The sequence below is a fragment of the Cicer arietinum genome, chromosome 4 (assembly GCF_000331145.2).
Source record: "Cicer arietinum cultivar CDC Frontier isolate Library 1 chromosome 4, Cicar.CDCFrontier_v2.0, whole genome shotgun sequence".
Taxonomy (NCBI): domain Eukaryota; kingdom Viridiplantae; phylum Streptophyta; class Magnoliopsida; order Fabales; family Fabaceae; genus Cicer; species Cicer arietinum.
This window is the reverse complement of record NC_021163.2, coordinates 48100604-48114842: the sequence shown is the minus strand read 5'-3', so window position 1 is coordinate 48114842 and position 14239 is coordinate 48100604. Positions and strand designations below refer to the sequence as shown.

The 14239-nt window shown below is 32.9% G+C and overlaps 1 protein-coding gene across 1 annotated transcript; it reads right to left on the bottom strand.

The window, feature by feature from the left end:
- Positions 1–9829: 9829 nt before the first annotated feature.
- LOC101514787 (single-stranded DNA-binding protein, mitochondrial) lies at positions 9830–12948 on the bottom strand. The gene is made up of 4 exons (XM_004497761.4): positions 12520–12948; positions 11473–11759; positions 11075–11402; positions 9830–10208 (listed from the first exon to the last, which is right to left on the bottom strand). Exons 2-4 carry the CDS (start codon positions 11683–11685, stop codon positions 10123–10125), a joined length of 627 nt encoding a protein of 208 aa, XP_004497818.1. The 5' UTR covers positions 11686–11759; positions 12520–12948; the 3' UTR covers positions 9830–10122.
- Between the last annotated feature and the right edge of the window lie 1291 nt (positions 12949–14239).

Sequence of the window (14239 nt, the reverse complement as noted above, 5' to 3'; positions counted from 1 at the left end):
ATCCTTAATTTAACTAATGATTGAAGATAAATAAGACTAAAACAGTGGGAAAATATGCATATGATGAAGAGTCATCATAACCCCAAACTTAATCTATTGATTGTCCCCAAGCAACAATTAATTTCAGATTTTGTACAGTTAAAGCAAACTTAAATTCAATTTCTCAAATCAAATCAAACTCAATTTTTAAAGTTCCAGCTACTACAAAACATTCATTATGTTCCATGGTTGCTTACAAAAAAAAAAAATACAATTTGTACATTTTAGCGTTCATTCATCAAGTTCAACTCTCTCTTCACACAATCTCACCAAAATTTATCTCAAGTATTTAGAAAGGGTTATGAATTTATCACTCAAATCCTAGAACATGCATCACGGTACCATAGGCTTGAAAAAATTCTAGTTGGCAATCACAATGCAATAAACACATACATTTTTCGAGGACTTTCAGGTTGTAATGGGGCTTAGGTAAATGTATGACATTTTGGGATAGTAGGCTTTACTACTTGGAGTTAGGCATACATTTCCAGATTATTCTACCACTTTTTTTATTTTTCTTCACCTTTTCATTGTGGAGATTCTCAAACAATGACAAAAGAACCAAGAAGATATTATTTACCAAAATACAAAAAGTGAATTTTTTTTCTTTTTTTTTCTTCTTTTTCTTTTTGTTAGAATCATGAACCCAAATTTAAAAGGTTGATATCCCATGAGCAACCCAAAACTTAGAACTTTATCGAGAAAATAAATTTTTTTTTCTACCTAACTCCAAGTAAGGTGATTTAATTAAAGTCAAATATTTGGCTTGTAAAGTGCCTAGTAACCAAAATAAAAGGGCAAGGCTCAAAGGGGCTAGCAAAGGGTAAAATTTTCATAGGGTAGTTAGAAATGCTCAAACGGCCAAACAAAATTGTCTCAATGTATGCATAAATTACAAGTGATGCAAGTCAGAATTAGTGCAAGTTCTAGAGGGATAACACATGTCTGGATAATCACACAACAAATAATTTAAGTGTTTAGGCTCAATAGCTCACAACTAGGATAATAAGAGAGAGTATGAACAATCAAAATAATGTCAAACATGCCACTACAAAATTTATTTAGTTTCTTTTTTTATTTTTATTTTTAAAAAAACTGCGAGTGAGACTTCGACAACCAAGGAGTAATCAACATTGCATGAATTAGTGAAACTTATCGAATTGAGCAATGATATGAGCAAAGAAATAGAGTTTAAATTTCAAAATCCCAAACATAAAACTTAAGATCAAATGCAAGTTGTTAATAATTCTTCATCATAGTGCACGTTTACACACAATTAGAAAGAGACAAATTCAAATAAAAAAAATAAGATTGCAAAAAATAAAAGTTACCTCTACCTGTGGGTTTCCTCTCATGAAGAGCTTCTTTAAATTTATTAGCTTGACGCCTCAACTATTGTCAAGGTGGCATATATGACAGGAAGAACACATCATCCTTCTTTTTCTTTTTGTTTGGTAGAAATTCCATGAACTTAAGAAATAAAAGATGTTGTTTCCATGTCCTTCTCAATTGGACATTGATGAACAAGGCATAGATTGAATCTCGAACTTTATAAATCTCTTATTTTTTTCTTTTCCTCGTTCGTTTTTTCCTCTTGCTTAACTTCTTCTACCACAACAATGAAATTATCTTCAATCTTCAACTTCTCCTCCATCATCTCAAACTTAACCACTTGCCCAAATAACCTCTCACATTGACTTTCAAATCTTTCAATTGAAACCATGTTATTCTTCATGAATTCAACCAAAACGTCTGTAATGTTGACCCAGTTCTTGACCCAATGTGGAGACAGGGTATGTTCGTTATACCCTTCATGACTCGTTTAGGAATGAAAGTCTTTGTCATCTGATTCTTTGGATAGAATTTTAGGAGGTAGAGTTTGTTCCCAATTGATCTTTTTAATATAACACTCGTCGTTTTCTATAACTTTGAGAAAAAAATATTCATATTCTATTAGTTCATCAAGGTCATCTGAACAATGTCCATTCTTATGTGCTTCTCCGCAAAAGTCACACCTAAGATGCTGCATTGGAGGGATATGAGGGTGATAACTTAAAAATCTATAACTCAAGATTTACCCCTCAATCATGCGACATATACCAAATATAAGACAAGTATCACACTCTTCATATAATTGTAGTAGAATATCATCATTATAATCTTCCATGCTTTACAGCGAATAATTATGTCAAACAAAGAAGAGACAAACCACTAGACATAACATTAGTAAGCTCAACAAATAAAAATAGAAAATAAAAGAATTTTTTTATCAAAAAATCAAAAATAAAATCAAAAATTTTATTGCAGAGCAAAAAAATTCAGTTAAGTAAATAAATTAAATTCAATAGTGATATGGCAATCCCCGGCAACGGCGCCAAAAACTTGATAACGTTTCAGCAAGTATACTGAATTGTTGCAAGTAATAATAAAACGGTAGTACCTGTTGAGACAAAATCTCAATTTAATGTTTTGATGAAAACAAACAAAAAGTTAATTAAGAATGTTAATTATGATTCTAAATGTTATGTTAATTTAACTTGTGCTTTTGAGTGAATTTAATTAAGAACAGAATCAAGCAAAGCAAAGAAAACAACAACAAGAACACTAAAACAGAGAAAGAGCTACAGCCTCAAAAAAGTTCATCACACCATGTTGTTCAAAGTTTATCTACATCGTTAACAAAGAATCTGTCCTGAAAATTTGTTCATATCTAATCAGTACATGGAAAGGAACAAGTAGGATTCATCCAAGCTCAAAAAGGCTATTTGATCTCAAAATTAAAAGGGTTCAAAGATGGATAAAAGTCACGACGGCTTAAGAACTCCAAAAATTCAAATGTCAAGAAAGCTCAATCAACCTTGACATATAACAAGGAAATTACAAAGGAAATCCAGGTTGATCAAAACAGGAGCTCCAGAATGATTATTTAAGCTCAAGAACGTTCACTCAAAAACCAAGAACGTTCTCCGTTTTTCTGCACATCAACAGCAGCCTTGCATCCTCTCTGTTTCAGTCTGCAATTCGCTTCAAATCTTTTCCAACCTCCTCTAGCTACACTCAAGACTCAAGACAGATAATGTAATCAATGAAGACATGTCAAAGAAATGACATAGATGCTTTAAATGCTAAACCTTAAAAGTCAAAAAGCTATTTCAAAGAAGTATTATTTTTATTCTAAAAATAATGTTTCAGTCAAAAAAGCAAAGTCTCTCTAACAGCTCTTGTACCTTCATTCAAGTACATCTACAGTCTATAAATAGAAGGCCATTATCCCAGTTCTCAGTAAGAAATTCAAGTGCTAAGTAATCAACAATATACAATCACACTTAAGTTTGAAATTCTGCAAAAACAGAGGCAACATCATTTTCAGCAATTTGCGAAACAGCCACTGCTGCACATTCACATATCAGCTGCGAAATTGTCATTAGATACTCTGTAAAGAATCTATTCTCAAACAAGAGTTGAGCAATATCAGATTCTGTCAAATTCAATCATTTGTAAAAACTCAAACTATAAGAGTTTCTTTATAGTTTGTTTAAGATTGCTTCCTATCAAGGTTAGATAGGTGTTGTAATTGCTTTCTGAGTGGAAAGTAATTAAGGTGGAAATAGATCAAGGTTGATCTATTCTAGGTGTTGTAAGATTAAGAAGGCTCTTCGTTTTAAACACTTAGTGGAAAATCTCACAGTGTGATGACTGGACGTAACCCACGTTGGGTGAACCAGGATAAATCTTTGTGTGGTATTCTCTTTCCTATCTCTTTCTTTATTATACTGCATTGATCAATTAAGATAAAATAGAAACTGATTTCATGCTAATCTAAGAACGTTCTCTGTTTTATAACATAAACCAAGAACGTTCTCCGTTTTCTGTTTTCATAACCAAGATCATTCTTGAGTTATTTTCTTAAGTTTTAACAGGAATTTTTTAAAAGGCACATTTACAATTCAAACCCCCCTTTCTTGTAAATCGACATTGTTACTTCAGTACCCAGTGTCAAACTCAAGGATTGCATTTTACTATTGAATTATATTTAATTACTAAATTGAACAAAAAGTTTTTGAATTGATTGAAATAATATTTAAAATTAACAACAGTAATAAAACTGATCCTTTATAATGAGAAAAATGTCAGGGAGGAGTTTCACTTCGAATCCAACCTTGGTGTCTAATTTGATCCTAGTTATTGAATTCCTTTATTGAATTATTACCGAATTCTCTTTATTATTCTTGCCCTAATGTCTTTGTGACAGAACCTTTAATTCCAAAGTAACCCATAATTCCTTAGTAGATTTAAGATTAGAATTAAGCATTACCGTATAGAAATTCTCTTGTAAATTATTGCTTTGCAACTAATTTAATTGGTTTCATGACCTGCATCTATGTTTAGACAACAAATTCATGAATTTCTCATCTCAACAATTCGTAAAGTCCACTTCCGTTTCAAAATACAAATCGTAGAACATTTTAATGTTGATCAAACAATAAAAAGCATTAAGCACAAAGATGAAAATAATAATTCAATAAACTCATTCATATAACTAGAAATCAAATCATAAAAATAAGGGTTTGATCTTGTTACACTCATCCCTAACAAATAGGGTTTAGTTACTCATGACAGAGATAAAAAAGATAGAGATTAGAGAAGAATTACAAGAAGGATTCATGAATGATTCTTGATAAAACTGGTTCAATGATGTTAGAAACGGTCGTCTTTGAGTTTCTATGTTAGGGCTCAAGTCTCCCAACTTCCCAAGAGTAAAAAAGATCCCTAAAACAGTGAAAAAATTGTGTTTTCATGAATGTTGATGCGCGTCGCTCGCCCTAGGTGCAGAAAACGCGCCTCAGACGCGTCTGGACAGTGCTGAAAGGCTGGAAATGCGCCTCAGGCGCAGCTGGCGTGCTTTAGGCACACAACATCTGTTGTCTAACATATACTGGATTTTGCGCTTCTTTAGAGTCTGAATTTGGTTCTGGTGTCTTCATGAAAATTGTAGATATGAATCTTAGCTTTCGGTTACACTTGATGTGACTCCAATTGGACATCTACAACTCCATATGTGGCTGAAATACTTCACATATGTCATGTTGATTTCTCACCAAAATTCAGCACTGCACTAAAACAAAGTAGCAACGCAAAACTCCAAAAAATCTCTACTTAATCAAGGAAATAAGGACATAAATATTTTATTAAATCAAAGAAATAAAATTAACAAAATATTTCAAATAACTCCTTAATTTAACTAATGATTGAAGATAAATAAGACTAAAACAGTGAGAAAATATGCATATGATGAAGAGTCATCATATGGCAGAATGTGAAGCTTGTGCCATGGGAATTTTGGTTGCTTTGGAATCAAAAGCAAAAGTCATTAATCAGCTTAACTAAGAATGGGAAACACGAGAAAAGAAGTTAATACCTTATTTTACCTACATGAAGAAATTGTCTTCACAATTTGACAAAATCACCCTTGACCGTGTCCCTAGAGAAAACGATCAATTGGTTGTTGCTTTGGTTACTTTATCCTTAATGTTCCAAATAAGTCGAAACTATGAAACCACTTCCATTAAAATGGACAATAGGGATCATCATGCCTACTGTCATGTAATAGAAGAGGAAACCGATGGGAAATCTTGATATCACGATATCGAACAATATCTTATAAATAGAGAATATCCTCCTGGAATATCAGAGAATGAGAAAATGACTCAAAGACGGTTAACTGCGAGCTTTTCTTGAACAAAAACATTTTGTATAAAAGGAATCATGGTATGCTACTCCTGAGATATATCGGTGTCAATGAGGGGAAATAAATTCTACAAGATGTCTATGGTAGCGCTTATGGGATCCATATGAAGAAACATGACATGTCTAGAAATTAAACACCACAACTCATCCTTGTACAAACCAAAAATCAATGACATGAGATGTTGTCGATTTTACTACACATGTATTGTACTTCTATGCGCACTTCAACTGGGGCAACCCCTTTTTACCTTCGCTAAAAGTATCAATGGAAGCCAAACTAGACGAGTCGGAATGGATGCAAACCAGTTTCTATCAATTGAATTTAATTGAAGAAAAAATGTTGGCCGCCTTATGCCATGGACAATTATACCAGAAAGAACTGAAAAAGAGCGTAAGAGAAGAAAATACGTCCTCGAGAATTTTGGGAAGGAGACTTGGTGCTAAAAAATATCTCACCCATTCAAAAGAATTATTGTGGAAAATGGACCCTAACTATGAGGAAGTCCCATATGTCGTGAAGAAAACTTTCTCAAGTGGGGCTATGATCCTCACGAATATGGACAGAAAATATTTAGTTCTCCTTGTAAACTTAGATGTTGTAAAGAAGTATCATACTTAAATAAAATGTATGCTAGGTTAAAAACCTGAAAAGGCAACTTAGGCAAATACTAGAGTACCAAAAATAATAATAAATATCCTCTAGGTTGAAAACTTAATAGGGTGAACTAGACAAAAATTAAGGTACAAAAAAAAAAAATAATAAATACCCGCTAGGTTGAAAACCTGAAAGAGAAACCTAGTTAAAAATTAAGTACAAAAAATAATAATGAATAACTGATAGGTTGAAAACTTAAAAGGGCGACCTAGACAAAATTATGGTACAAAAAATAATTATAACTACCAGCGAGGTTGAAAACCTGAAAGGGCAACCCAGGTAAAAATTATGGTACAAAAAATAACAATGAATACCCGCTAGGTTGTAAACTTGAAAAGGCGACCTATGCAAAAATTAAGGTTTATGGTTCCTAGTTGCCTCTGTTTTCTTCTGATTCTTGTTTAGACATTTTACTCCTTTGTAAGACATTAAAAAATAAAAAATAAAAAAAATAAAAAAACGTATATAATTGAATCAAAATGAACCGAAAAAAAATGGATTGATGGTAACAAAAATCAGTTTAATAACGATCAATTGAATGAAAAGAAACCAAAAAGAAATGAATCACTAGTAATAAAAATCAGTATAATGGTTATCAATTCACAATTATTTCCTTGTCTTTTGTAACCAACACCTAAAAAGTCTAAATAATCACCACCAAGAGAAGAAAAAAGGAGAAAAAGAGGGAGAGAACACGGTTGAGTAAAAAAGGTGAGAGAGAATAATAGGCAAAAACAGGGAGGAATAGAGAATTTAAACTTGATAAAATCAGTTTAGCAAAACCAATTCAGCTCCATGGTATCATTTTCTTATCATTCTCTAATTTTCTTCTTATTAGTATCTTTCTATTGAATCCATTTTTAAATAAAAAAATCGCAGTTTTAGTTTCTCTGTAAAATAAACTCACATCTTAAAGTTTCATTTTTCTTAAGCTATTGTCCCTGTTTCTAAAATTGTTTACAACACACATACTAAAAAAACATAAATAACTGATGCTTATAAACCAACCACCAAATAAAACAAACTTCACCCGTTTGTAACATAACACAAAATTCATATTATGACTTTATCAAATAACTCAGAAAACCATCACAAAAAAACTAGATCAATAAATAGTTTTTTTTTCTTCTTAGAATAAGAATTGATAGTCATCGTCTGTCAGATGAAATTTATCCTCCCTCGTCGGGCTGCATCACGCATCGCCAACCGTCAGTGGTCTGTGTGCCGCAGCAGATCCGACAATACACAAGCAAATTCTTTAACATGTTGCGTATTTTGTTTCATCGTCGCGTCCATCTATTTCGTTCATATACCGTAACGTTACCAAATTCTTTAATATGCTACTCAATGTGTCGTTCAGTGGCATAGGGTTACCGTTTATCCTGAGAGATTGGGAAATCTTCTCATGAAACACGTTATTCCTGGTTCAACTTTGTATGTTGAGGGTAACCTTGAGACTAAGGTCTTCTCTGATCCCATTACTGGCCTTGTTCGCCGAATTCGAGAAGTTGCTGTTCGTCGAAATGGTAGTTAACTCACTCTTCAACCCTTGCATTTAATATTCTTTATTTCATTTGCTCATACAGTAGATATTTTCATTAATTCCATTTATTCCTATGTAATTAAAAACATTGTTTTCATTAGTTTTTTCTTCTTATTAGCAATTAGTTTGCACTTGCTTATACTTCTATCCTATATACTAGTTACAACTTAACGTGTTTGTGGGGAGAATCGATAAGCCTAATTTTTTATCGTAAAACAAGAATGGTGTTGCTATTTTTGTTGTTTTTGTGTTTAGATTCTTCTGTCAAACATACCCTTATTATATTCCTTCTTCAACTTCTGTAATGATGTAATCATAAGGATAGTGTTTTGTTACATCAAGCCTTGTGTTACTTGGTTGCTTGCTTCATCGCAACTTTCATACATGTCCTATGAATTGTTCATATTGTTAAAGAATACACAATTTTTCTGTCTAAATATCTAAAGGAGGAGTCCCTTTAAATGTATGTGCGAGAGACCCAAAAGCATTGTCTGATGAGTTGGAAGAGTTGCTACATATATTCTTAAATAATTGTGGATAAAGTGTTGTTCCTTCTGGCGGTTTGGAATTGTTTGTTGGGCAATGTGGTTCATGCTTAACTCACAAAGAAATCAAGCTCTTTTTCTTGACTTAGTCTCTGCTTACCTTAAGACCTATGAACTATTAAAAGCTAAATTTGTAGCCCATTGTTGATTAACATTTCAATTGAAAAATGAGAAAAAAAACATAGAAATTACAAGTGTTGAGCAACAAAGGCTAAGTTGCAAACTTGATTGATATAGTTTCTTCTGCAGCACTTTTTATCCATTCTGTGCTGGGACGTGATCCTCTGCATGTCGCAATTGTTTCTGAGATGTGATCCATAAAGAAAAGGACAAGTCCAACGGTTGGAACCTTGCTGGTGCAGATGTCGTTCGTGGTCTTGTAGAATGGTTCAAGATATTGATGCATGATGTTAACCACACTTTTGTCCGATGGTCTCAACAGTATCCTACTGCCTAGTGTCTCCTCATATTTACGAATAACCGCATCCACTGACTTACCAGCCTGCATCATGAAAAATATACATTGTTTTACATTATCCATTGCTTCTAATTTTGAATTTGAATTTTATCTTAACATACAAGGGTGCTGTCATATGCTACATGACTCTAATACATAACAAAAATTTAATGAAGTGCTCCAATCACAATTCACAACAACATCAACACACACGCTGCATTAATTAGATATGAAAAACTTTGGGCATACGAAGTCATTCCAATTCTTTTGTCTTGTAAAATATTGGTATTGCAATTCAAACACTGATTTGAGAAAATTATCACGTTATTTTCTGGACAATTCTTATGTTCAATGCTTGTTAACATCGAGAGAAAGTTTCCAAGTACCTTCTTGATAAGCTGTTGATATTTGAATAAAATCCTGAGAAATTACTTATGAGGCATTTAACTCTATTACAAACTCTCGGATCTTCAAAATTACTTGTTTTGCGGATCTCAATCCATCATCTATTATCAAGTTCAAAGTACGACCAGCACAGGGAATATAACAGAATTGTCCTATTTTCTGACCATCCAAGTCCTCTTTTAAAGTATGACAGGATTCTGTTCTTCAATATTGTAAAATTTAAGAACTTTCACGAGACAACGATAGATTTCTGCACCCCACATGGATAGGGTATGCGACAGATATCAAGAAGCAACTTCTGGAAGCTCCAACTCACATATGCATTACACCAAATACATCAAAAAGATCATGTAATAGCATCAATAAACATTTAACAATCGAAACACGAGGATGTTCAAAACAATATTCTTGCAAGCTCGAGACAAAAACAATCCCAGTGGCAATAAAATAACCATGATATTTAACGAGACTTTGGAACATAATGAATCGATGCCCTAGAGCAAAAAAGCCCTTTTGTTAAACCGTGTTGCAAGTTTGCCATCATAAATTAAAGCAACAGAATGGTGTATTATACAGCATGGCAATCCCTTTAAATTTGTAATGCAAGATCACTTAATCAAGAGTTCGCAACATGGCAAATGTCTCTAACAATTCCAGTGTTTGTGGCAAAAATCCAAAAAATAAAATAAGATCTCCATTGTCAACAACATTCTCATTTGAAGCATAAAATTCAATAATAGCCAACAGCTCTCAGGTCATTTTGTTGTGTATGTTGATCAGCATCATCATCACCCTGACCTAAAAATACAACACGACCTACGGAACACAGAAAGTTATATTGAGTTAAGTCAAAAGACATCTTATTCTCAAACAATCTTTTGTCATGCAAAATATTATTTTAAACATAAGCTACAAATAAACTTCAGCCTTAGATGCTAAGAAAAAGTACTAGCAACAGCCAACATTCACTCTAACAAATTACAAATTTAGCTTTTAATATTTCATGGGTCTTAAAGTAAGCAAAGACTAAGTCAAGAAAACGAGCTTGATTTCTTAGTGAGTTGAGCATGAACCACATTGTCCACCAAACAATTCGAAACCGTAAGAAGTAACAACACTTGTATCCACAATTATTTAAGAATATATATAGCAACTCTTCCAACTCATCAGAAAATGCTTTTGGGTCTCTAGTACATACATTTAAAGGGACTCCTCCTTTAGACATTTAGAAAGAAAAATTGTGTATTTTTTTAACAATACGAACAACTCATAGGACATATATAGAGCTGCGATTAAGCAAGCATCAAAGTAACACAAAGGCATGACATAACAAAACATTCTCCTTATGATTACATCATTACAAAAGCTGATGAAAGAATATATCAAGGGTCTGTCTGACAGAAGTATCTAAACACTAAAACAAAACAAAAGCAGCTAGAGCATTCTTGCTTTAAGATAAAACATTAGGCTTATCGATTCTCCCCACAAACACGATAAGTTGTAACTAGCATATAGGATAGAAGCATATATGCAAGTGCAAACCAATTGCTAATAAGAAGAAAGAACTAATGAAAACAATGTTTTTAATTACATAGAAAAAATGGAATTAATGAAAATATCTACTGTATGAGCAAATGAAATAAAGAATATTAAATGCAAGGGTTGAAGAGTGAGTTAACTACCATTTCGACGAACAGCAACTTCTCGAATTCGGCGAACAAGGCCAGTAATGGGATCAGAGAAGACCTTAGTCTCAAGATTTCCCTCAACATACAAAGTTGAACCAGGAAGAACATGTTTCATGAGAAGATTTCCCAATCTCTCAGGATAAACTGAGACCCTATGCCACTGAACCGCACATCGATTAGCATATTCCCTAGGGTTTTCGTGATCCAGTGGTCTTCGATTGTTGCGGATACCTCCGGTTCCTATTGACAATAGGGTAACCACCGTACCACTTCTCAATTTCTTCTGTAATGGTTTTTGTCCAGCTTTGCCTACCAATATCGCCTACAATCACACAAATTCAAAATCAGTTATAATAATAAATAATAATTAATTAATGAAATAAGGTTGATACCCTATAAATGCCGGGGTCGAGGCCGTTCTCAAGAGGTCGATCATAGAATGTTATTTCGGGTGAGGGAGAAAGAGATGTTGAGTCAGTGTCGTCGGCATCGGAAAGGGGGGTGGTGGTGGTGCAGAAGCGGTGTGGAAGGGGTGTGGAAAGCAAAGAGCGCGTTGTTGTTCTCGAAATTAAGAGTGAGGAGAATTTTCCCATGGAATTTCGCATCTTGCTTCACTGTTGAGTCTGTTTATAAACCCTACACACCCTATTCCCACTTCTTGGAAATAATAGCCAAATGCCTTTTTTAGGACAACAACACAATAAAAACAGGTGAGTAACAAATGAAAAATAATTACAAAAGAAAATAAAATATAGTTCTTATATTTATTTTATTGGTGTTATCCACTAATAAAATGGAATAAAATTTCTTTAGAGAATTTTTTTTTTGATATTAATAAAAAACTAAATTAGTTAATAATGTTAAAGTAAATCAAATAACATGAAGTATTGATTGTAAATTAAATATAAAAATGTAAAGCTTCTTTGAGGTTTAAATTTTCAATTTTACTCGGTAGTATTTATATGGTAATACTAAATAAAATTATTCATATTAAGTAATCTAATATGTGTCCTTAAATCAGTCGATTTAGATCCATATTAAATAAAAAAACCCAAACTAAATTAAACCCTAAAAGATCTATTATATAATAAATTTTCAGAAATGAAACTCAAAATAAAAGACAAACTTTAACAAGATTTAAAATATCACAAATCATAAAATTAAAACCAAATTCAAAAACCCTAAAAGACCCATTATACAATAAACCCTAACATTTTTATTCTTGCTTACAGTGATGGCACCTAACAACACAGACATAATGTTACGCTCAGCTCAGTAGATTAACTACCTTAACATGGATGAAAAAATGAGGTTATTTAATCAAACCCAGATTGTAAGATAAATGAAAAATCTAACAAAACAAACTTATTGTGCGTACAATCACGTGTTAACACCCTAACTAAAATCATTAAAAACAAAAACAAGAACTCACATCATACCTATGTGCGTTTGCTAAGCATCTTTTCACCAATTATAGTTGATGAGAAGAAAAAGGAAAAAAGAAAGAGGGAATCAACATCGACGGAGGAATCGGTGGTGGTGGCTTCGAAACAGAAACGATGGACGTGGTGGCTTCGAAGCAGAAACGATGAACGTGGTGACGGTGGTTTCGAAGCAGAAATGGAGGTGGTTGCGGCTTCGAAGCAGCAACGATGGAGGTGGTGGCTTTGAAACAGGTGGCTGTTTATTGCAGAATGGTGAGTGAGACAGATGAGATGAAAATTTTAGGTTTCATGTGAATGAGAGTAAGAATGAAGAACAAGTAATAATGGGTTTATTGGATTTGGAACTTTTTTTATTGGACTGGGCCTCTAACTCTAACTCAGGCTAGCCCCCTCTTTCTACGAATTTCGAGATTTTCCTCCCTTTTAAGAGTTGAAATCGATCTTGGGTTATTTATATTTTCGTTTATCGTGGATTAAAGTGAGGATTTTTAATTTTGGGGTGAAATTTGTGGCCTTTTGGCTTATTAGACCGAGGGATAAAGGGGGTTGAATTTGTTAGGTCTTATTATTATTTTGATTTTATTCATTTTTATCAATTGTTTGATTGATTGTGATTAATGAGATTAATTTCGTTTTTCTTTTAATTTTTAGGTTTGGGGTTCCTTTTTTTTTCTCCAACTTCAATGCTAGTGAATTTTTGTATTTGGTGGTTCTTAGACCTTTGGATTAAATGAATTTTGATTACTAATTATTGGCAAATGATATGCGAGTATTTGAACGGCATACAAAAATTTGACGTGCTTTATATAATTCATGATGGGATTGTGATGTACTATAATTGATTTGTGTGCCTTTCATTCCACTCTCATCATATAAAAGAAAATAGAAGAGAATAACACGAGAGGATCCAAATCTAGGTTTAGATCATAAGAGTCTCACATTGGACGATATATGTTCTAGAAATGTGTTTATACGTGGGAGGAATTTTTTTCCTTATAAGTCGTTTTTGTAAGGGTTGAGTTCGGCATAACCAATATTTTAGGATGGTATGGTATCCGTGTCGGTATAAGATTGGTTGGACCATCCTCTATCGGGCCACGTTCCATGTTAGGTTAGTTACATTAATAGCACTATATCGTTAAAATTAGTTACGGTTAAGTGAAAGTTATTAGGTTAGTTACATTAATAGCACAAACCAGTAATAATTATTCTGTTGTATTCTTTTTCCAAATTTTCTTTATTTTTCTTCTTAATTTTGAATTAAAATTTGTGATTCTTCATTCTTTTTCAACTTGATTGTATAATATTTGTAGATTCAACTTCATTCTTTTTAGTCATTTGTTGATTTTCTCTTTGTGCTTCTATCATATATAGTAGTAAAGCAATTGTCATTTTCTTTATTTTTTTACTATATGGTATTAAACATTTCTCATTCTCTTTGCGTTTCCATCATATTATGGTTAAGTTTTGTTGGTCACATTTGATATTTGAAGATCCAAGACTGGAATTATTGACTCTATATTGGAGTGAGTGTCGTGGAGACACCGGAAGATGTTCAAGTTAACCCAAAGTAGGCCGAAGATTTCGACGAGAGTTATGCACCTCGGCCTACATGAATTTTGTTGTTTAGCTGAAGTGATTACGACTTGTATTTTTTTTTCTTATAATTTTTTTTATTAGTTTCATTGTATTTTTCTTTTTCTTGTATTGTTCT

Bases quoted from the DNA above. Each gene is read 5' to 3' on its own strand.
- LOC101514787 (XM_004497761.4), bottom strand. From the start codon at position 11,685: ATGCGAAATTCCATGGGAAAATTCTCCTCACTCTTAATTTCGAGAACA. The intron at 11,403-11,472 runs GTATCAACCTTA...GTGTGATTGTAG, and splicing joins TCGACCCCGGCATTTATAGG to GCGATATTGGTAGGCAAAGC. The intron at 10,209-11,074 runs GTAGTTAACTCA...TGTGTTCCGTAG, and splicing joins AGTTGCTGTTCGTCGAAATG to GTCGTGTTGTATTTTTAGGT.